Raw genomic sequence first — 25533 nt, forward strand, 5'->3', positions numbered from 1 at the left:
TCTCTCAGATTTCGGCTCCCACTCTCTCCCAGTGAGTCCACTCTAATAAGTCACCTTGGGCTTCCCCTTCTCTATGAAACGCTGTCACTGCTATCTTCCAGCAAGAACGAAATGGGAAAATCGGTATACGAACTAGAACAAATTCTCAGATCCAGCAAGGTTTCTCTCTCTCTCTCTCTCTCAACCTAGTTTCAAATTCTTAATAGATATCTCACACAACGTCCGCCATTGATGCAATATTCACCAACAAACCCTAGATTTTGCTATTTGTCTGTTCAGATTTTCAGCTAAAACAACCACAAAACCTAATTTTGTTTGTGTTTTTCCTGCTAAAACGCCATCAAATGCTCACTTTATTAATGAAAATGTGTAAATTGTGTATATTTGCAGTATAAATTGACTCGTGAGGAAGAGAATGTTCTTCGAACTTACAAGGATAATGCCCTAAGGGATTTTAGTATTGCCGCTCTTGTTGCGTCCGGTGTTGTTTGGACTGGTAAATTTCTTTTTTTTTTTTTCTCACATTGCGAATCTATCACACAAATACGTGTATAATACATACATACATACTCACACACATAAATACATACATTGAGACATTAGATGTCGTATTCTGATGTTGGTACTCGTATCCATGGTGGCAAATTCGGGGTTCGAGAATAATTGGACAACAACAAATTTGGAAAAAAATGGGCAAAAGTCAGGAGAAAAATATCGAAAATTAAAAACATAACATAATATATTATTACCTATGGGTGATATAGAAATTTTTATTTTATATATTAAACATAATGTTAAAGGAATTACAAAATTTTATATAATGAATATGTATTAAACATTCTATAAAAATATTTTTTATTATTAGAATTTTGCCATCATATCCATGCTACATAGCTGTATAGTAAAATTATTCTAATTCTGCAAATGAAGAGTGAATCATGGTCTGGTAAATTTTACTGTGAGATACCTTATGCATTGGCGTGAATTTAGCTAGTATTTGAAAATTGTAAAGGTTTTGCCATGTTAGAAGTAATTGGTTACAAAGAACAAAAACAGAAATATTTTACGGTTAGAAACACCTAGATACTATAAGACTCCAGAGGTGGATTTTCCATCAAGTTTGAACCCTTTCACCTTTGTAGTTGTGTGGGCAAACACTTGAGCAATGTTCTATTTTAGTAGTTATTTTAATGTATATTTTTGGGCTCTTCTTTAATATATATATTTTGTATTATTATCTAATAAACTCCATTTCCCTTTTGGCAGCTTCAAGGATGCTTGGTTATGGTTATAGAATCAGTCTTTCTGGAGGTATGTAGCAAGAATTGTTTCTCTTATAATTTTATGAACTTTTTAACTAGTGTTAAGTGGTGCACTTATTGATTTTGAGCACATTTCTTTTCTCTCGAGTTTTTGACTGGGTGTCAAGTTCTAACTAGCTCTAATTAAATATTTCTTTCAGAAACATTTCTTGTTTAAAGGGGAAGGAATAATAGAGCTTACTGATATGGCGACGTGACAGAATTTAGGTTTAGTTCGGTGGGAAACCCAACCCAAACGTAAAACTTATATGAGAAAGTGGAGTTTCCATTATAATATGCTGTATTGGAATTATCTTGGAAGAGATCTTTATTTAATATATTGATTTCATGGTTCCAATTTTATTTCCACCTCAGAATGTCATGACAAGATGAGGGATCTTGTGGTAGGAAATGACATGTTGATATAATTAATCATTATTTAATTAAAAGGATCATCCCTTTTCAGTTGAAAACACAAATATCTTTTCAGAAGAAATCTAGTTCTGCTGCCGTTTTAGAAGAACTTATTTTCTTAAGCACTTTGAAGAACTTGGTGGTTGGCTTTTTGTCATATTAATATTCTTTATCTTTAATAAGTTTAAAAATGCGTCACTGCAGAAAGCGTCCATTCATTCTATCCTGTTGACACGAAAACCTCTCTCTCTCAAGAATTTTATGCTTCATACTTATCTTTTAAAAAAAAAAAAAGGAATGAAAGAAAGAAGGAAGAATTTTGTTCATCACATTTGTTTCTGGAAAGTTTATTACTTGTTCTGTTGATATGTAGATTTTGAATTTGAATTAATGAATAATTCAATCTGTTTTCAGGAGCTGGGTTTTTTTCTGGGATATGGGGATTTGATAGGTCTCTAAAGTCATGTCAAGATCGTATCCTTGCTATGGAGGGAAGTCGGATGCAGAATGAGTTGGCAAACTTGTGGGTTTTTGACCTTTTCTACTGATTTATTGTGAACGTATTTTGTTTTGTTTGTATGGTTGAAGTGAATGTTGTCCTGAGTTAGTTCTAGGTTTCACATACTAGGAATATTTTCCTCCATTTGTATGAGAAGAGGATCTTCCTATTTATAAATCTCTACCATACAAGTGGCGTTTTGGATCTTTAAATCGATGGGCCACTATATTAAACTTACCCTTAAAACTCCTTGGAACCTAACCCAGGTAACAAACACGTGGGTATAGGTACTGAATCCATAGCGACACCTTGTAACCTATCCCAAGTAACTAGATATCTCATAGAAAGGGTCATAACGTAATTAAGAGTCTGCATCTGAATTCTGAAGGTAAGAAAGGTCATTGATCTACGATTAATGGCATACTACATTCGTTCGGAACCCGACACCAGCCTCATAAGTTCTATATTTGACTATGGTACATCATTTGATAGTATCGATCAATCACCATTTACACTAGACAACAATGTCTATTTAAGCCTTATCCCAAAGATTTGGGGGTGGCCACTCCACTCTGTCCAGAGCCACTTCTTCTGTTATTAGAAGTGAATTCATATGTGTTCACCATTAACATTTGCTTGGGTATTCCTCTCACTCTTTTAGGACCTTCAACTTCATTATTTCTTCTAAGGTTGTAAGTGGCCTTCGTTGAACATGCTTAAACCAACTCAATCAATTTTCTCTTAGTTTATCACCTATTGGATCTACTCCTACATTTTCTCGAATGTTTTCATTTCTAATTTTATCTTTCCTAGCCTTTGTATTTATCCATCTCAACACCCTCAACATTTAGCTTCATAAAAATATAGCTGATCCTATTGCCGGTTTACATAATTTTCCTTTTAATTTGATTGGTATGCATCAGTCACATAGCACTCCAAAAGAGAACCTCTGCTTTAAACAGCCAGCTGTGATTCTATGGGCAACATCTTCCTCAATCTCTACATCCTTACATATAATAGACCCAAGATAATGAGTGTGGTCACTTCGAGATATTTCTAGATCATCCATTTTTACTGGACATTCCTCCTCTTGGGTGTCAATTTACATTTACACTCTGATACTTCTTCTTGTTGTCCTTTTTTTAAAGTCCTTGAACTCCAACACCTCTCTCCATCATTCTAGTTTTGTGTTAACTCTTTCTCTAATCTCATCAACTAATATTACATCATATGCAAATAACATATACCAAAGTACATGTTCTTGATATGAGCAATTACTTAATCTATAATTAGGGTAAACAAATACAGTCTCAAAGTTGATGCCTGTTATAAACCTATTGTAACCAGGAACTCATTCATTTCTTCTCCATTTGCTCTTGCACTAGTCATAGTTCTCTTGTATATATCCTTAATTATGTCATATGTATTTTTAGGGACTCATTTCTTTCCCAATACCCATCAAATTATCTTTTTAGGTATTTGTCATATATTTTTTCCAAGTCAATAAAAATTGTATGGAGATTTAACTCTTTTTTCTATATATTGTTAAGTAGAAAGATGGCCTCAATAGTTGATCTACCTAGGATTTATGTTATTCGGCTACTTCAAAATGAGTGTTGTATCTGGTATTAGATACCTCAATCAATGTTATCAAATAGCATATGCGACCAGCATATGCTGTGCACATAAGTGAAATCGCATATCGCATATGCCGTCGCATATTGCACAAAATATTTTTTTATTTCAAAAATAAAAAACAGTAAAAAATAAGAAAAGGGGGGGGGGGGGGGAATGTTTAAAAAACTAGAAAAATATAAGAAAATAAAAACAAACCTATAACAATATTTTGTGGATTTTGGATAGCACTCATTTTTTAAATTGAATAAAATTGATTACATTTAGTCATTTAGTAAAATGAATAAAAGAACTCAAGAAGTTAAATAGTCAATAATATATAAACTATACATGATACGATGGTGGCCAACTTTAATTATCAAGTTCTAGTTCTAGTTCTAGATAATTAAAGTGGATTCTACTTTAATAGTTTAATCATTGGATACTATGATCTTATGTTAGAATGCATAAACTCAATATTTTGAAAAATAAAGTAAAAAAAATAAGATTTAAAGAGAATATGTGCGATTGAAAGAATAAAAGGAATAGCTTAGAATAATGCATGAATAGGGGGTGGAAATAGGGTAGTTGTTGGAGAAGATAGATTAAAAAAACTTGAATTTAATACTCCAATAATCAAATCATTGCCCATTGGAGTAATTTGTCATCACCTACTTTTGTATGCCATGGTATAATGAACCAGAAACCCTAAATCGCATATGCGATTCACTCATAGATAATAGCATATGCGATCACATTTGACAACACTGACCTCAATTCAATGTGTAAAACACTGTGTTGTCCCCATGTCCTTGCCGTTTGTAATCTAGGAAACATTGCATGTGCTTAATGCTAAAAAGATGATATGTATTCTTCTTCCCTTCACCTTATGTTGGGCTATTTGGGAAGATGCAATGGGCGGGTGTTCAAAGGAAAGGAGTTCCCTATCAAAGAAATGGTTCTTTAAATTATAAGTTTTCTGGTTTTTTGGTATAACACTTTCAAGGAATTCAGGGTTTTCTTCTTTGAGAATTTTCTAATTCATTGGTAGCAGGTATGTGGCATTGTAATGATGTATGTTGTTTGCAATTGGGGTTTTGGTTTCGTTTTTCTTTCTATAATCTTGTTGGTCACCTCTACCTGGTTGAATCATTTGTACCTCTTTTCTTTTCTTTCCTTTTTTTTTTTTTTTAAAAAAAAAAGGGAAACATTGCATAGAATCCCACAATATATTGGTGAGTTGGAAAGATTGCCTTTGTCTTGATTTTTCTCTTCATTTCTTAGTCTTTGTTCTTGTTGGTTGAGTGGCACTGAATTTAGTTCATAAGTTATAGTTCATTGAAAAATGCATATGCCTATTATCACCATTTGTTAATGAAGATACCCTGTCACCTTATTTTATAGCTGGTCTTGAAATTAAGCAATACAAAATCTTCATTACTAGTGTTGGGTACAAATACAGTAAGATAAAACACTTGTATTAGTGACCAAACAACTCAATTTTCTTCTTTTATTGTAAAATAGCCACCTCACTCTTATGTTCGTGTGTGTATCTAACAGTTAATGCACGTGTTTTGTTTAAAGTTTTGAACTCATGACAGTACATTTTTTTTACAAGTTCAATTCATATGACAGAATATTGACAAGGTATCGAGATGATCCTTGGAGAATGCAACTTATCAACAAGCACTTTTACTCGGAAAATGTTTTAAATGATTCAACTTTGGATCGGCCGATATCAAGGTGGCGTCATCGGAATATCTTTGTTGAGAATGCTGCCGAGAGTCAGAGAATACATTACGGTGATTCCTACAATGACAATACTGATTTGGAACCCACACAAATTACAGAGCCCAGGCAATTTCCGGTAAGTATATTAAGGTTTCAAACTTATAAAAGTTTGGAAAATTAGCTAAATTAACCCATTTATCTTGTTGCGATTTCTCACAATTATTCATCTTACCATAAGTCTAGTTAGGCGTACATCTTATGGTCAAAAAAAAAAAAAAAGTATCGTTGAATTTGTTTTCTATACCTCAAGCATTTGGATGTTAGCCACCTCCAATAACTAATTTTTTTTTTTCCTGTAAAAGCCCCTAAATAGGTAATCCTTTTTCTTTTTTTTTTTTTTTTTTATAATGGCCAAAAAATATGGGATTTATTGTCATTGTGTGATAGCATTTCTGTAAATATTACAGTCTGAAAAAGGTATTTACGAAAATGCCATCATACAATGATAATAAAGTCCTTGCCTTTTTTACTCTCATAAGACAAAAAAGGATTGCTTTTAGGGAATCTTATGGGAAAAACACGGTGATGGAGGTTACTAACAACCAGTTTTTCATTGGAGGTTAGCATTTCCCTACATATATATATATATATATATGGGTCCCGTTCAGCAACAAACATTTTGGCAAAACATTTTTCAAAACATGGGTTAGAGGTTTTGGAATGGGCTGATTTTTGGTGAGGATGATCTCTACGATGAGGAGATCATCCTCACCAAAAATCAGCCCATTCCAAAACTTCTTGCCCCAGTTTACAAGTTGAAAAATTGTGGACCGTCCATTTTTTGTAAACCATTTTTGATGGGGTTAGAAGTTTTGGAATGGGCTGATTTTTGGTGATGATGATCTCCTCACTGTAGAGATCATCCTCACAAAAAATCAGCTCATTCCAAAACCTCTAACCCATGTTTTGAAAAATGTTTTGCCAAAATGTTTGTTGCTGAACATTTCCCATATATATATATATATATGGGAACGGATCAAGGGACATATGTAAAAACAATGTAACATTAATAAATTTTCAAAATATGGGTTAGAAGTTTCGGATTGAGCTGATTTTTTGTGAGGATGATCTCTATGATGGGAAGATCATCGGGAAAAAAATCAGTCCAATCTGAAACTTCTAACCCCATTAAAAGTGATTTAGAATGTGGACCGTCGATTTTTTGCCAATAATTTGTAAATCACTTTTGATGGATTTAGAAGTTTCAGATTGAGCTGATTTTTTGTGAGGATGATCTTCTCATTATAATGACCATCCTCGCAAAAAATCAGCTCAATCCAAAATCTCTAACCCATATTTTGAAAAACCATTGTTTTTACCTATGTCCTATGAACCGCCCCATATATATAGGGTCAGGATCCCTTGACTCCTAAGAATGACTCATGAAAATAACACATGATCCCAACCCTTTAAACACAAAATCCAATGGTTGAATTTATCCTTGGGATAAGTATCTCCGAGATTTGTGTTATCAAGATACTCATAAATCTCAACCATTGGATTTTGTGTTTAAAGGGTTGGGATCATGTGTAATTTTCGTGAGTCATTCTTAGGAGTCAACGGATCCCAACCCATATATATATATATATATATATATATATATATATATATATATACACTTTAGCTATACAACGACATTTCTAATTGCAACATCGTCCTTATAGTTAGTAGAAATGAGTTAACAGTCATGATCACTTCAAGGTATTTCCTGCCATTAACTTTAACTAGCACCTCATCTCTCCATTTCTCCTTACAATGTAGGTTTCCCAAATCTATCTTGGTTTAACTTGTCTTAAAACCCTTGGATTCCAAAGGATCCTTTCAAATTTGTACTTGCCTCGTTAGTTCTTTTTGGTAATGTAAGTGCTATTGAAACAAAAAACGTTAAGTATCGCCCTATAGGTTGAGATGACCAATGGAGATAGCTTCTAAGAAGAACGAGGAATCAAACCCCGTTAGTTTAAAAGAACTAGGTCCATCTAATCTCCATCCTTTGACCCTCTTAAGTCTATTTCCTTTTTTTTCTTTACCTTTTGAAGCCCCAGGTAGCATGCCATAGGGATGCAACCCGGGCAGGTTAGAGGGTAAATCCAGGCTCAGCTCATATGGCAGATCCCTCAACCCGAGCGTTGAGCTTGAGCTTCTAAACTTGGTTAGTCTGAGTTTAGGTAGTTTTGGGTGGGTTAAACAGGTTCTGCCGTTGAACAAGCCTAATTTTGTTTTCATTAGCAAAGAAATTTTATATCTTAAAGCAAGAAAATACAATTAATAGAAATAGAAATTTATATTGTAAGCAAGAAATAATTAAAAAATACTTCAAAAATATATAATTAATATAAAATATTTATATATTATTATATAACCTAGGATTCTGGTTGGGTTGGGTTGCCCGGACCCTCAACCTGAATTAAGGTTGGGTTGAGTTATTCTAACCCAAGCTCAACTCATGTTCTACATAACTTGGCCCAGGCTCACTCATCAATCAGGTTGAGCTGTGCCAGCCTGCCCAAGTTGCAACCCTAGTATGCCAGAACCAAAAAAACAAACAAACCATCGAAACTGCAATGATACATCATCTTCATCTGGCAGTATGATCCAAAAACAAAATTCTCTGAAATCATCTCTCGAAATTATCTGAATATCGAAGTAAACCGAGACAAAAGACTATAACCCAATATTTCTTCCTCGCTTAAAAAGCCCTCGTGATTTTTCCTTCCAAATGCTCCAAATAATTGAGAAAGGAAGGAAGCTACGAAGAATACACCATCTTGAAGGAAAAGAAAAAAATAAATAAAAATTGGAGTGAATCAGTTGGAGGAGTTTCACGTAAACTTAGTGTGAGCCTTCAACATAATAGAATTCCAACAACAATGTATTTGTTTACTTATCTGATTCTGAACTTTTTTTTGTTATTACAGATGGGCCATGTTGAAGTGATTGCAGACCCTCTTGAATGTGTTTTTGGATATTCAGGAACACAAGAGGAGATCCATCACCTTGATACCACTGGTGTTTCGCCTAAAAGACATATTCGGAGCCACAAAAGAACTCATCGGCGGCATCGGACCCACCATGCCGAAGCTTCTTCAAGTGATAAAAGCTTTCAACAATCAAAAGTACAAGTTGAATGACTAGAAATGAAAAGAATTAATGAATTTTTCTTCAGATATTTATTTGGGTTGTATGTCTCTCAGAAGTTTAGTAGCATCTAATTGCCCTTGTGGACATGTTTTTTAGATGCAGGTATGTGGAAATAAAATAATGAACCCCAATGTAGCAGGTTTTCGTGCTGGAGGACACATCAAACCTTTTTCCATTATAGTCAGTTTTCAAATGTTTCTACAGCAGATTTCTGGTTTCAGTTCAAAAGATACGTGCCAACCCTCAATTAACTAATGGAGTTAGGCAGTGAAGTATGAACAATTGGTTTCAACCAAGGCACTCTGGCTCTAAATGAGGCATTGAGAGAAGGGATTGCAAAGAAATGATTTGAATTGGATCCAAGTTGGTTTCCGTCAAGGTGACCATAGCATTTTTCCAAATCTCAGCCATTTATTAAATGGAAGGCCGACTTTATTGGTGAGGGGATAGACTACTAAAGAAAATGTTTCACAAAAATACATTTAAACCAAAAACAAGTTTCATAGCTGTACTTAGCAGAACTCACCATTGCCGGTTTTAAAAACTTTTTTGGAGTCACCATGCCACATTATGGTAAGTCATCTCTTTTGTCAAGATACTCTTGTGGGTTGGGATCGGCTGACTCATGGAAAACTGTTTGATCTCTGCTGATTTCCCCTATTTTATTCCTATATTTTTCACTTATTTTATTGCTTATTTGAATTATTCCTGCATTTTTCACTCATCGTTCCATTTCTCCAGTATAGCGAGCTTTAGCCTTCATATAACTTTCACTCATTTAACCTGTTTTTGTTAAGCCCCATTATTCAATTCGCCAAATTAATCGGCTTACCCTTTAATTCAGAGAATTTTGTGACTATGGATAAAACAAGTTCATCTAAATGGTACCACAAGAGTTCATATTTCTTGGAAATCTTCAATGGTAACACACCCCAATCCTTTTCTTCAAATTTACAATCAGAATTTGTATTAAAAGTATGCAAAACACTCACACTTTACAAAGCATAGAACCCTACCAACAGTTTTATTTTGTATAATAGGACCATAGACATTCATCACTGTACAAAACCAAAATCGCCAATTTCGCACACTCTACTGCAACACTATAATGATATATTTACCCAACAAAAAAACCCCCATAAACACTCACCCTATTATAAATAAAAAAAAGCAACAGCATCTCTCTTTATATTCACAGTTTTAAAGCTGAAACTCTTTTAAGGTGTAGAACTCACGGAAATCTCTTGGGGAAAATGTGAGCTTTGCTGCTCTGCATGCGAAGGGATGCCAAGCCGCTGCAAGGGCTTGAGAGCTGTCGTGAGCTGTGCAAACGACGGGCGCAAGTTTGGCTCTCTGGAAAAGAATAATGACCAAAGAGTGTTAAAACGGAAAGGAAAATATACAGTTAAAAAGGTCAATTCAATCAAAGAAGCAACATGTAAAGTGCATTTCGGATTTTCAACTTACGTCTGCCAACATTCCCAAATTATCCTTGCTACCAAGGGATCAACTTCTTTTGGGATGTCAAGTCGGCGATTCTGGAAACCCACAGCACCCACTACCTGCATTGGATTCATCCCAGTCCAAGGCATTCTCAATGTTGCAAGCTCCCACAGAATTACTCCAAAGCTATAAACATCGCACCTGTGCATGAATCCAGATAAAAAAGTTCAATCAATGATTTCTAAGTCCTTGATTCTGTGAAATTAATTTAAGTAGTTCAAGGGTAACAGTCTGGTTACAAAATTAAAGAGGCATCAAGAAGGTCTAAAATTAATGAGATTCTATTGCCACACCAACTTTTGCTAACGCCGCACCAATTCATATGTAAATCACCAAAGAATTAGCACACATCTTGGGTAGCATTAGCAAAAATTGGTGTCTGGCAATAGAAGCTCTCTAAAAATAATAGCAGCATAAAATGTTGCTTAAGCCTGCAGACCCCATTATTTGGTATAAATGGTAGATGATACTGAGATAAGGATGCCGAAGAAAAACCAGATAGACCATTGGCAAAGTCAAGCAACCAACATAGACAGCCAAAAACATAGAACAGAGCAAAGTTGATCGATTCAGATTATTTAACTCACTTCTCATTGGATGGTTCATTCCGAAGAACTTCTGGTGCCATCCACTCCGGCTGACACGTTTAAAGAAAATTAATCAGAAAAGGAAAGCAAGAGTTGAGAACTTGAAAGAGATCCATATGTGCAAACAGTAAAAGAGATCTTTGTGAGTTTGAAGTTTTTACCGTTCCAGCAGTGGACTTGGACGACAAAAATGTATTATGCTTCAAGCGTGACAGCCCAAAATCACCGACCTGGATATTTTAGAATGAGTCAGTAGAAGTTGCAAATACAAGGTACAGCAGAGGATCAGACAGCAAAATAATCATTATTTTGTTTACAGTCCAAAGTAACAGTATTATAAACTGAGTTACTTTTTGCAGCCAAAATATCATCACATAAATATGTGACCAAACAAAACTTGAACTGGTCAGTGATATGAAAAGCATCTAGAACTCATTAAATAATAAAAGACCCAACAAGTAATTCATATAACTGAAGACTTCAACAATAATTATTTATTAACACTTCCCACCTTGACATTCCAATTATTATCAACCAACAGATTTGGTGATTTCAGATCACGGTGAACAACTGTCGGTATGCTAGTATGCAAGCAATTCATACCTTTAGCCTGCAAACGAGAAAAAAAACAAAAAAACAAAAAAAAGAGAGAGAGAGATTTAAATTGGCTAATAAAGATGGATATAAATGTAAATCGTTGATTAAAGGATATATAAATGGTTGACTGATCCATACCACATCAAGAGCCATTTTTATCCGACGCTTTTCATCAATTTGACAATTAGCGCGATGAAGAATTCGATATAAGCTCCCTCTGGAAAGCCATAATGGAATGTAAATTAAGCATTTAAGGAAACTATTTAGAAAATGGAAATGGCAAAAGACTATCATGCTAAATCTTATCAGTTGCAAATTTTTATTGCCCATGTGTAATAATAAGTACATAGATAGTGATAACTAGTTTGTACAAAGAGCAAAAAGAAATAAATTTAGTTTCTTAACCTACTTTAAAGGGTCTAGGTTTAATTTTTGCCCTGGTGGACATTTCTTTAACACATCTCGTTAGCAAAAAAAGCGCCAGTTATGTACAATAACGAAATACCAAGATCTTGGATTGGTCAGCTGACCCCAGATATTTTGGGATGAGGCCACTTGTTTCCCAAGTTCTCAATCTTCTTCAGAGCATCTCAGATATTTTGATATTGATTGGATGGATTCAGATAGGCTAGACATATTAGAAAGGCTTCTTGTTTCCCAAGTTCTCAATCTTCTTCAGAGCATCTCATATCATATTTGCATGTCAGAGAGCTAATCAGAGAGAATGGAGCTCCTAGAAATTTATTAAGGAAACATGGAATGGTGTTCATATAATAATATTAGGAAACTGATTAGTGTAACATGCTCTCTCATGTATGCACAACATTGAAAACTTGTGCAAGGGTTGAATCTGTAGTTCGACTCAAATTTACTTCTTGTTCTAGCCATAAACTTCTGGTTTCAATCCCAGTTTTCATACCAAAAGAGAATAAGCATTTTTTTTTTATAATTGTTTTAGTTTGTAATACCACTCATTCTATTATCATGCTGCTCAAGAATTCAAGGCCACCTGCCATTGAAATTTTCCCTCTACATTCCAAATTCTGAAGCAGTTCACTACATTGTCCTTCCCTATCCAAACAGAGAAGTAGATCGACTAAAAATATCACATGCAAGCTCAAATCTATTCCAATGTTATAGCCAAAAAACGACCCACATACAATAATTCCCTTATATTTCAGCCATAAAATTCAAAATGTGTTGATCTGTGTGGGAGCAATGTTTACAATGGTGTTTATAACATAAAGAAATTTCACAAACATAAGCAGGAATTTTAGAGCCATAACAAATTCATAATGACATCTAAACATCCAGAAATTATTCTCAACATGAACCTCCTCAGCTTGTAAATGAAAGGAGTATATCTAAAATGGAAAATGAAAGGAGTATATCTAATATGGAAACTGCTAAGTTTCAGCTGAACATGCAACTATTCATAGTAGACACATTGACATAAAACTTAGCACCTAATTATACCTTGGAAGGATCTCGGTGATGATAGAGAGGTTAGGTGGGCGAGTTACAGCACCCATGAAAAGAACAACATTTGGATGCCGCAACCTGCGCATTATTCGAACCTGGTATTTGGAAATGAAACACAGATATGCTTAGTCATTAATGTTGATCAGGAAAAAAATTTATAGGCATCTACCATTAAAATAAATAAATAAATACCATCCAAAAATATATATAAATGCCCAAGGATAATTTGTCACTTACTTCACTTCTGAACTCCTCCAATGCATCCCCTGAGAAATCCTGGTCTAAGAATTTCTTCACAGCTACCTCCTGTGGTTCAACAACATAAGGAATGAACTGAGTTGAAGTGTCTCTTAACATCAGTGGGACTTCTGTCAGTTATGGAAACATTTACCAACAAAAGTGTTTTTATTTGATGACTAAAGAAGGTATTATATTTTGAATAAACAAATATCAGCTCAATGAACAGCCTAAACTACGTATCAATTAAGAGCATGACAAATGCTGTCAAGAGGGTTATAAATTTGCAAAAGTTGTGCACTTGTGTAGGATGCCAAGCCAAAATGTTAACAATGTAACTGAAAAGCAGTTTGCTAATAGCATGCTTTAGCACATACAGGGGCACATTTGTTGCAGGAAGTGCTTGCATTAATCAAAACCACTCTTTCCTACCACTGACATTGACAACACATCACAAATACATCAAACAATTCAAAGCCCTCTTTCTTTTCTTTTCTTTTCTTTTCTTTTCTTTTCTTTTCTTTTTTCCTCTTTTTTTTTTTTTTTGGATGGTAAGGTGGGGTTTTGATTTTCTTTAGGATACCAGATATTGTTGGAGTTCAGAATTTATATTCATGTAGTTAATAAGTGCGGGTAAAGTATCATTATTTTGCTAAATGATGATATTTTTTTGACCCTACCAAAAAGAAGAACCATTTTTATAATTTCACATAGAAATATCAAACAAACATGAACTAAATACTCCCAGTTCCTGATTTTCAGAGAAACAATGACTTTTTTGAAAAACACAGGTGTAGCTCTCTACAATCTACATTCTTCACTTCACGCAACTAAGGCAGCCAATACTCTTATTGTCAACGTACCATGTAACTTGAGTCTGTACCCTGACCTACATTCACTTCTACATTTGTAAAGAACATGAAGCTGACAGTAAAGTCATTTGGTATTTCTTCTTTGTCAGAAAAAACTACGTCAAAAGATCAATACTGACTTGGACCGGAAAAAGTATCAACCTCAAATGAGTAATCCAAACACGAAAGTCAAAGCCATTTTTATTGGAAGGGCTCTTTTCGCTCCACATTATTCATGTGGTACCCCAACATCTATTAAAAGCATCTACCTTAAGATGGCAAAACTCTAAAGGAAACTAAATGACAATTGCACTAGTCATGGAATAAGTACTCCCTTTTTATGCATTTGGGCTGTCTTCTTGTATTTTTCTCCTTTCAAACTTCCCAATACATTTTATCACACTTCACAAGGAATCAGCTTTCTAAGAGAACATACAATCAACAACATGAGGAGTGAGAAATATGAAGGCATCTCCTAGCTGAACAATGAAGAAGATAAAGATAAGTGATCCTTTTCTCATTCTCCCTAACCATGAAACACCTACCTGAGATGCAAAGCTTCCAATTGTTGAGGCATTCAACTGTGAGTAACCTTCCAGATAAATGCTTCACAACTCTAGGAGGAATCTAATTACCCAAATCCATGGAAACTGTAAATAGGGAAGAAAGGGGCATCTAGTTGACATCGTAGAAAAAAATTGAACCAATAACTGAATTTGGCCACAAGTTCAAAATGGGGGAGTTACCCATTAGTTGAGATAAGTCAAGATAAAAGTGTGTTCCAACTTGCTGAAGAGGTTAAGGTCATCCTCTATTTCACAATCAGCCAGCTCTCAACAAAAAATTGAGTCATTAGCTAACCTACTGCTAACCCTTTACTAGAAGTTGCTAATGAAAGCCTCTCTTTCCTTGAAATTTTGTAGGACCTGGGATAGAACACCACCAGCTAGACCTCCTGATAAGAAAAGGTCTTCCCGACATCTGACCTTTTGTAGGGCCTGTTATGTTTATGTTGTTGTTGTTGATGATGATGATGTCATTGTTGTGTTTCATGCCCCAAAAAAGTTTTCCCAGTGCTTCTTCACGATAATCGTGATGGATGGAATACCAATTCAAATTGAATGGATTCGGAATTATGTTACTGCATGAATCGGGGTTATAAATTATCCCATTTTCGTCCATTTGTCTTCAATTGTCAAGTATAGGGCTTAAAATGGGATGGATTTTATCTGAAATCCAAGTGCACCAAATCCAAACTTAGCGGGTTTGGTCTCATCAAGTATATCCGAATTAAAATATGGCTCGAATATGGGTTGATGTCCCTTGATACGAGTCGGGTCCGAGTCAAATACAGATCCATTCTTATATCCGCCAAGATCCAAATGATATATTACTTTGTAAGTTGTATTTTTATATTTTTTAAGTTATCTTTCATCAACCAACAATAGTTGGGTGTAATGGTCAAAGACCACTCTTCAAAATGAAGAGGTCTTGAGTTCAAGTCACCATTGGACCACATTTTAGCAATTTTATTTGAAATAAGCTTGAATGGTTTGACATTATCCGACCCAACCAACCCGAATCAATTAATTCGAACGGATCCAATCCGGATATGGATTTGATGGAAGTAAAATGGTTCGGATATGGTTTTAGCTATTAGGATCCGAGTCCGATCCAGATATGGACATACTCTTATCCAGACCATATCCAACCCATTTTAAGCCCTACTCAGCAAGTATTTTTTTACCAAGATCTGATCATGAGTTATTAAATGGTTTTATGAAGTCTGAACTCAGACAATATGAATTGAATCAACTTCAATACTATCCCAACCTCTCATGCACCCAATACAATAACAAGGAAACATTATGCTCTATATAACTAAGATATGCCAAGGATACAGCCTACAAAAAGTATTGATAAGGTATCTACACCTGTTACACATTGGGTACAGTTATGCTTGAACCATCAAGACTTACAGCAAGCTGATGTGTTGGATTCATCCCAAATCTAAATTTATAAATCTTTACCATGATAGCTAAAGGGATGAATAGATGCTCAATCATCAAGAAATTGCATCCATTCCAATAAAAAATTAGAAATCTTTGAACAAAATTTACAGAGGATCAGAGGCCATTTGAATTATTTGGCGATTTATTCTTCTGTCTAATGAAAAAGTATACAGAAGTTGCATTTAAAATGACCAATACAAATGCAAAACTGAACATCTGTAGAATGAAACGTTATGAAGGCAACAAAGAAAAAGGATGGTATCATGCAGTGTGATGGCAGGTTTCTTAGCAAAGAATGGTGTAAATTGAACCTTTTATACCATTGAAACTCTATTTCCTAGTTGTTTGAGCATTCTCTCATTAATACACTAATCATTCATCAAAAGAAAATGGGAAAGATTACTTAATGCACCCTTATATAGGGCTTTTTTTCTAAATGAATCTCACCACCCTCACCTTAAGAAAAGATATTAAATACCCCTTTGTACATATAAAACATTCTTGTTCACAACCGTCTCTCTAACCTTACCTAAGATTTTCAATGGATTTTACGATCACATTCCAACGATTTGTAATGGTGAAGGGCAAATGACAATTAACATACACATCATTTTTTAAGATTCGAGTTATTTATCATTTTTTCAAAAAAATTCTCATTTCCACAAAATCTACATTGTGTACCAGCTCAACCATGATCAAGCAACAATTCATTGCTTAATCTCAATTGGCTAAATCGTTGTTTTTTTTCTTTTGTTTTTGAATTTTAGAAGCAACGCACGTAACATTTCTAAAAAAGTGATAACTTTTGATCCTGACATTCATTTGGCTATTATTATATATGCTTATCGAGTAAATCTTTGCGAGCTACGCACAAGGCATTTACAATAATAGTCAAATGGATGCCTAAATCAAAAGATATCACCATATTGCTAAAAAATATCATAACTTTTGATCCAGGCAAATGTTTGCTATTATTATATACGTTTTTGTGCAACTTCCTATAATCTACCCCAAAAACATACATAACAATAACCAAACACATGCCTAGATAAAAGTTGTAGCATTTTTAGAACAAAAAGCTTGTTGCTTCTTTAACAACAACGAGCTCATCACTTTTAAAAATGCCATAACTTTTGATCTTATCATCTATTTAACTATTATTATATATGTTTTTTGGGTAGATTATTTCAAGCTACCCAAAAAACATATATAATAATAGTCAAATGTATGCCAAGATTAAAAGTTATGGCATCTTTAGAAACGGATATCTTGTTGCTTTTAAGCAGCGGCAAACTTACCACTTCTAAAACTCTGGAAAAAAAACATTGAATTCACAACTTTAAAATATAAAAATAGAAAAAAACAGTGAATTCACCCTTTGAGGTTACCAAGCAACGAAATCATTGCTGGGCTACAATTCAACTAGTTCATAATGTAGATTTTTGTGGAAATGAATCAATAAATTGAAACTTAAAAATGAGAAGAATGTTAATCATCGTTCACCATTACAAACCATTGGAACACCCCCCCCCCCCCCCCCAAAAGAAAAGATCATGAAAATCACTTGATCAAAATAACCTAATTTTTCTTTTGATATCTTGCTTGACTAGAGCAATACAAATCAAGTAAAAAACCAAATTTACCTCATCAAATGTAACATTTCAAAATAAGCCCCAAAATATAGGAAAAAGAAAAATATTGGAAGTCACTACCATACAAGTAAAGAAGACACATTAGCAAGAGAAGTACCTAAGAAAAATAACGTTCACAGTTTTGCCATTTTGTCTCCCCATTATCTAGGTTTTACCCCCATGACAATATAAAATAAACCTTTTTAATAAGAAATACACCACATATTATAATTGGAAGAAGAAAAAAAACTTACAGTGCCATTCCAATCAGCATGGTACACCTCTCCGTATGAGCCTGTTTATAGAAACAAGAATAATGTTAAATTGATACCCAAGGACGACAAATTTTGAAACAAGACTGAAAACAAACACAACTCGCAACGCTACCCCTACCAAAAGATAATAAAACCACAATCACCAAATTTTCTTAGTATTAAGAAATACTTATTATGAAACACAAAAGAAGGAATGAGAAATTGACATTCCAGTGTTTCTGAAAGCCTGTGCCAAGAGATGAGTGAAAAAACTTCTAAAAGGCTCATATATTCTAGAGGTTTATGCCTCATTCAGATAAGTGTGCACCTTTAGCCCCATTTCCGCAATATTTATATTAAGCTACCTTTTTTTCGGTTCTTACTAACTTTAGAAGACTTAAACATAGGCAAATATTTCATTAGGTTGCGTTGGGTTGTTTAAAGTTTAAAACTTTAAAATCCCCATTGAGGGAACAAGCCTCTCCTCCTTCGTTTGAAGATATCTCCGAATTCTAGCACAAAAACCCTGCTCCTTGTTGTTTGAGATTTCTCCGTAGGCATAGGCATGTAACCAAATTCAATTCTGCAACTTAAAGAAGCTTATTAACATAAGATGGATGATGTGAGAAACAGATGCTGAAAATGATGCAAGGATTGAGTACAGGAATGTTTAGGCTGGTAATGCTATAGGTGATGAGAAGCAAGCAGTCAATCAAATATTGTGATCTTAAGAATTTGAAATTGACTTTGAGCATTTGGACTTATATGTTTCCTAGATATTTCGTCTTTTGAACTTTGAATGGGAGAACGTGATAAGTCAATTGGGAAAGCATAAGAATCAAATAGGCACTTTTGGGGTCAAACTAAGTTGTTTGGCACTTAATTTGGTGAGTATTACTTTGGATGATAGTGGACCATGCTACATTTATACGCTTTAAATGTTCCAAGTAGTTCCCATGCACAATTCAATTTCAAATCCTATTTCTATATTTATATGCTTTAATTTTACCTATTTCTCAATTATCATTCTAGCGTTTTTAACTTTCAAGGCTTTTTCATTTTATTTAATGATTATTTTAATTAAAATTTTAAAGATTATACATTCTACCATCTAGAGGCTTACCACCTCATCTCATCAGACCAAAACGCCCCAAATAAGATTTTTGCCTTTAAAACCACTACTCAAGGAGCATACAGTTCTCAGTTAAAAATGACAATAAAGACCAAAACAGATCACCCTAGCAATAGTAAACCAGTTGAAAGCAACTAAACATTCTTTCGCAGTCAAATTGTTAAAAAAAAAAAAATCATTGTAAGAATCACATAAAACTTACAAAAAGATGGAAATTGGGTGTGTGGGGGTGGTTGGGGGTAAACAGATCACGATAAAAATTAGTCACAGAAAGACCCCAGAAGAGACTAAGTATATTAAATTTTAGCCAAGCTGAACAGCATTACCTAGTCCAATCCTTTCACCAATAACAAGGTCTTCCCATGGGATCTCTTCGGCTACATCTTCTAACATTGGATCAAGCCTACTTGAATCAGCATCAACTGGTGAGTTTGAAGTTTCCGGATGCTTTGAAATCGCCTTGGGGCCCATAAATCTGTCATGAGTGCACCTTCTGCGGTCATGTTTACCAAAAACATTATTTCCATGATTCTCTGTATTGTCCACTTTGTCATTTTGCAAAATCTCCCCAACATTATCATGTTCTTCCTGATGATTTGTAACCGGAGATTGATCCGATATGTGTGGTCTAACTGTTTGATCAGCATCTTCTTCAGAAGGCAGTCTATTATATTGGTTTATGCTCATTGTCAACAGACCACCACCAGAGGAATCCCCATTACCATTACTTGTGCTGGCAGGATAAGAACTACTTGAGACATTGACATTAGGGCCTACAGGATAAACCTTTTCCGAAGTGACTGAGCTTGATGATGCTAGAGATGATGCATTATAATGCTTAGATTCTTGGTTGTTCAGTCCCTCCACAAATTCATATTTCTTTGTGTTAGGGACCTCATTGAATGAAGGACGTTTCTTCCACATCAGCGGTAAAGGGGGTCTTCCTGGACCCGAAGCAAGATTCTCTCTCCGCCTCTGAACATCATTAATTTTGCTATCTGAGAGTTTCTTTTGCATAGAAGTCGTTCCAGTTCCTGTCATCAGAAATGGATTAAGATCTCCAAAAAGGTTAGTAGAGTCCTCCTTGGTTTCTTGCAAGTATGGCACTACATTAACATTCTTCTTTAAACCATCACCAACAACAGGGACCCCATGTTTCCCTTTGTACTGGGAAGAGGTTCCAACTACTGAAGATGAAATATAATGTGATTTGTTAGCAGGAACCACACCCTTCGCCTTCCCAGTAGAGCTATCTCCAATGCTAATAGGCAGCACTGCACTACTTGAATTTCTATCTGAGGGTATGTTATTCTCAACAATAGATATTCCATTAACAGATTGATATTCATCGTGTGGCGAGTCTGGTATCGATATACCAACCCCCAAATTGTTAGCTGTCCCGAGACTTGGGGTTTTACTTAATATTGAATCGTAGGAGTTGAAGGAATTATCCTTTATGCTCAGAATGTCAGCTGGTATAAGCGTTCCAGGGGCTGCCATGAGATCAACCAAAAACTCCCTGAAGGCAGAAAGCAAAAGCTTAGTTTCACAAAAGATAAAAAAAGCATAACCACCAGAAACATAACAAAGTAAGAGCTGAAGGACATAAAATTTACAGTAAAGCATGGAAAAAATAATTATAGGGGTTATTTCCCCAAACAAGGGGGAGAAAGCACTAGAATTACCTTCAAATGAAGACTTGGTGTCATTTTTTAAAAATGGATTTTTTCTAAGCAACGATGGAAAACAATACTGGGGTATGCAACAATATTCTAGCTGTATGTAAATTTAATAACCTCTTTCTCTTAGCGTAGATTATTTTCATCAGCTAATAAACAATGGAGTTCTGAAAAAATAGAAAGGGACTGAGATAACCCAACAAGGAACTGAAAAGGATCTGGAGAAGTCAAGGTTTATGTTTCGCTACATGGTCTCAAGCATGCATGTTACTCCACGAGAACAAAGTAAAGCCAAAAGATTTTTCATTTAGTTATTTAATATTTTTTTTTTTTGAAAGGAAAAAAAAAAAAATCTGAATGCCAGTCAATGACAAGCTCCATGCAACTTGACTTCAAAAATGGAGTTTGTACAAAACAAAATATATTTAATGAGCCTACACCCAAAATAAGCTTCCATGGTTTTAGACAAAAAGGACCAAAGATTTTTAAGATAAGGCTTTGATGACGTTGACGATGACACAAAATAAAGAATAAAAATGATTACTAGCCAGCAAAATGCTCGTTCACAGCAGAGAGAGAGAGAGAGAACCACAAACAACAACTCATAACCTTTCATTCTCCAACTTTATTATGTTGATTGCATCATCATCATTGCCAGTGTAATAACTTCCCTTAACCAATCTACAAGGTATTCTGACATTATCTGCTAATACCTGCACTCAAGATTAGAAGAATAAAAGATAGTAATTTTTATGCAACCAAATTTTGAAAGGATACAGCTACAGTCAAAAGACCAAGAAACCCTATACAATTAAGAAATGATAAACTTAAAACTTTATCATAATGACCAGAGGAAACATTTAGTCAAGTGCAAAAACAATTTAGCACCCAACAACTAACTACTTTCCTCAGTGTCATTTGATACAAAACATACCTTCTGTATCAAAGGCATCGCACCCACAATGTTATTTTACAAGAACAGGTGAATACAAATACACAATACCAACTAATCAACCATATGATTTGATTAAACATTGTTGGAGCTAGTGGAAAGAGAGGAATAGCCGGGTATTTGAGAATAGGGAGCAGTCTTCTCTTGACATCATCCTTTCTGTGTTGGGGCTTCTTTATTTTTTGGCAAAACTCATTAGTGAGTTTAAGGGGCTGTTCTTCGAGAATTTTCTTGTTAGAAGGGATGTAATTTGTAATTTGGAGCCGGGATAGTTGGTGCCAGTTGTCTGTCTTCCTTTGTATTTCCTTGGGGTGGTCACTTTGACCTCCCTTTTTTGGGTAATAGAATTTATTTTACTTATCCAAAAAAAATTACTGTGTAAGGTTACATGTGTGTATCTAAAGACATATTTATATATGTCAAACTTTATGATATAGCATATTGATTGTTACCGTACTATATTTATAATTTTCTGTTTTTTTTTATAAGCCCTTTCTATATCTATAATTTTCATGCACTTTTTTCTAATTAAGAAAAAAAAACTTCACACTGGATCACTTGATCCATACCTTTCAATCCTTATTGAAAGTAATATGTTAGCTTCTTAATCAGAAAACTTTCAAAGAAACTTTTCAAGCCTGCCATATTTCAAACCACCACAGAATAAGCTTTTCTGCTGGAAGTAACAGCATGAATTTTTTTTGTTTTTTCTCGATAAATTGACAATAATGTCCATGTTCTCGTTAATGACAGATTGTTAGTCCCTCACAGGACAGTACCCAATTACTTTCTATGTTTTGAGCAAAGTCCCAAAAGTTCAAGGAGAGTAACCAACTTGCTCTAGAAATACCATATAGGTTAAGGACACTCTCCAGAGCAATGAGAATGTTTGAACCATATCTTCTTGAGAAGCAATCTTGTGTCGAGCTACTCATAATTTCCTTATTTAAGTGCATTTGCTATTGAATTATAGCCCACGGATAATTCAACACAATGGATCCAACAATCCTCAGTATTTGCCAAATGTCAACACACTTGCCTCATGGATTGGAAATAGCTGTCGGTTTTCGAACTTGAGAACTATATTATATTGTAACTTCTATGCCACCAAATTGAACCGCAAAAGTTTGAGCGAATTATGTTTAGACACTAATTCAAGTAAAATAATCACCTTGAAATGAGACTGCATGCACCTTGAGGATTAGTCGGGTGCTTTTAGAGGCCCGGATAACTCGGTTTCAAAATAATAATAATAATAATAATAATAATAATCACCTTGAATAGAAGAGCTCGGTGACGTGATAGACCTATATTTAAGGACCCAATAGGCAATATACTTGTGTGAAGAGAAGCCCGTAACTCGGCAGTTCTTTCCATCCACCTCGCCATCATGATATTAGCATCCCTAACTGGCCCACCCATATGCTCTGTAACAAGGTCGGCAAGCCTTTGGACCAAAAGACCGACCTCAGTGGCAGGGCAGTCAAATGTGAGACAACGTGCAATTTGCTCCAACTCTTCAAGAGCATGGTCAATGGCTCGATTGACAACAACAACTTCAAAGCCCAGGTCCCCGAGGTTTCTTTGGAGATCTGCAAGTGACGGCATTTTTCCTTGGTTTGCAGAATCCATGGAGAGCTTATATATGTCATAGAAACCATCGGCCACTTTTTCCTCGTAATCAAGAACACTGTAATCCTGGCAAACCAATGAACCAACCATAAGCAAAATCACTCATGAAAAAGCTAATCACAAAGCATAATAACATTTTTCCCATTAGTGAAAGGAAATGCAAGTGCTAACAAACTAGCATAAATTCATAACTTAAGGGGCATTTTAACAGAACCACAATGAAATAGGGACTAGTTTCAAAGTGCGCCAACTGCATTTCTGCTCAGACTAGACCCATTTTTATGCTCAACCTTTAGCTCATTTGAGAAACAACAACAAAAAATACAGCGGTTCAATAGTAAATATGATTTTTCTTTCACCTTCCAAATCTTCCAAGGGAATTCTTAATCACTTAATACAGCCTAAAAATAAGACAAAACCTCCAGAGAATGTAAATTATCCTATTGAAGGAAGTGAAGCCAATAAAGAGAAGTTAGCAGCATGAGGAGATCAAGGAACAAAATCAAAAAAGAACAAAAAGATAATAATAATTAAACCAAAAAAAGCAAACACTGGTTACTTGGTAAGAGAATGACACAACAAATGTTGAACATTATCAGTATAGAACTTCTTAAAAGCTAAGAAACTCTACCTAAACTTGTTAGAAGCTAAGAAACCCTACGCAACCCATTCAGTTGCATCCACTATTCATTGAACAAGGAGGCATAAAAATAAAATCACTACTCTCACAAAATTTAAGGGAATCCAAACCATCTAAACCAAAAAATAAATATATAATAATATCATAGAGAAGTCAATGCCCTGATGGAAATTAAGCATGCAAGAGAATGGACGTAAAATAAACATCATTTACAAATATGTGTTTTTTTCTAATTAATTATAGTTATTATGAATTTTCCATAATTGTTACTGTTATAATGGATAACTGCGAGAGGAAGTTCAAGGAAGAAATTGGTTCCCACACTCAGCGTCACTTATCATTCAAGGCTTAGGTAGATAGGAAAAGGCAGGCCAACATCCCACCTCAGCTTTTTCCACAAAAGATATTGGTTTCCACAGTGTACCAGTGAAGCTCCAACGTGAAATGAACTACAACAAATGCTGAACTCTATGCAGACATAAAAGAAAGAAGAACAATTCTTTTTCTACAGGGATGGTAAAACAACAGGCAAAATCCCAGATTTGTAGGTTATCTGTGTTTTAGTTGGCCAAAAGCCTAAAATTTCTCCTTGAACATAAAATAAGAGCAATGAGAAACACCAAAATTTTCAAAACTTGAGGGCAAATTATAGTTGGTCCAAGCATAAAACAAACTAGTCCCTGCACTTCAATTCTCAGTTTTTTGGGACTAAAGAAAGAAGAATGGGCCACAATTTGACCACCCAAATTTCAATTTCGACTATAAGTTTCAACTTCAAACTTTTTTCCAGTCTTCAATTTGAAAATCAATCTGAACTATTTATGTCTACCACAACATCATCACTACAGTAAATTATGAACATTTCTAACTTTTTTCCCTGATCTCCACTACCATATATCTATAAATTCCCCAATTCAAAACCAAATTAAATAAATAACTCCGTATCTGCCCCTAAAACCAAGTAAAAGTCTCGACTTCCTAATGGAGCAGCAAAATTCAAGACATGCAAGATTCAAAATCGCTAAATTACACGAGAAAACACCAAAAAAATTAAAACCTAATTCAACAAACTCACCCAATACCGACGCGTCATCGATTCAGCAACTCCATCACCTTCTCTTCCTGTATCGATACGATGACCTCCCAAGCTCAACAACGTCGCTTCACGGATCTGATCTTTATCTCGATCTTCTCTAAACTCTGAATTCGAAGCACTGATCGCTAGGGCTAATTGAACTTGAAATTCCTCCTCAGAAGAGTAGTAGTCAGACCGATCAGCACCAGAGACAGCTGTGGTGGTGGTGACGGCACTTGAAGCATCGATGATCGAGGTGACCGGATTAGGTGAAGAAGATGACGGACTAGTCGGAGAGTGACCGGAAGTTGTACGGTGATCTGACACACCAGAAGGAGAGAGAGAAAGAGGAGGAGGAACCTCGTTGGATCGATCGGGATCGTGACTGCTACCGAAATGAAGTTTCTTGAACATCTGTTTCATACTCTCTCGTTTGCTCCTCGTCGTTCTTACTTTCTCTTCTTTTTTTTCCATTTTTTTTTTTTTTTTTCTTCAAAGAGAGAGAATCT

General features: G+C 35.0%; 2 protein-coding genes across 2 annotated transcripts; one reads left to right on the plus strand and one right to left on the minus strand.

Moving 5' to 3' along the window:
- LOC147395731 (uncharacterized) lies at positions 1–9934 on the plus strand. The gene is made up of 7 exons (XM_086450519.1): positions 1–159; positions 391–496; positions 1267–1311; positions 2130–2238; positions 5464–5695; positions 8538–8735; positions 8863–9934. The coding sequence occupies exons 1-7, from the start codon at positions 112–114 to the stop codon at positions 9013–9015; spliced, it is 891 nt and encodes a 296-aa protein (XP_086306645.1). The 5' UTR covers positions 1–111; the 3' UTR covers positions 9016–9934.
- LOC147395732 (serine/threonine-protein kinase EDR1-like) lies at positions 9633–25533 on the minus strand. Its single transcript, XM_086450517.1, has 13 exons — positions 25025–25533; positions 22953–23375; positions 21335–21438; positions 19373–20565; positions 17915–17955; positions 13167–13235; positions 12924–13024; positions 11586–11664; positions 11362–11460; positions 11012–11080; positions 10851–10900; positions 10228–10404; positions 9633–10113 (listed from the first exon to the last, which is right to left on the minus strand). Exons 1-13 carry the CDS (start codon positions 25496–25498, stop codon positions 9978–9980), a joined length of 3015 nt encoding a protein of 1004 aa, XP_086306643.1. The 5' UTR covers positions 25499–25533; the 3' UTR covers positions 9633–9977.

The sequence above is a fragment of the Akebia trifoliata genome, chromosome 8 (genome assembly GCF_017979445.1).
Source record: "Akebia trifoliata isolate Shusen 1 chromosome 8, ASM1797944v1, whole genome shotgun sequence".
Lineage (NCBI taxonomy): Eukaryota > Viridiplantae > Streptophyta > Magnoliopsida > Ranunculales > Lardizabalaceae > Akebia > Akebia trifoliata.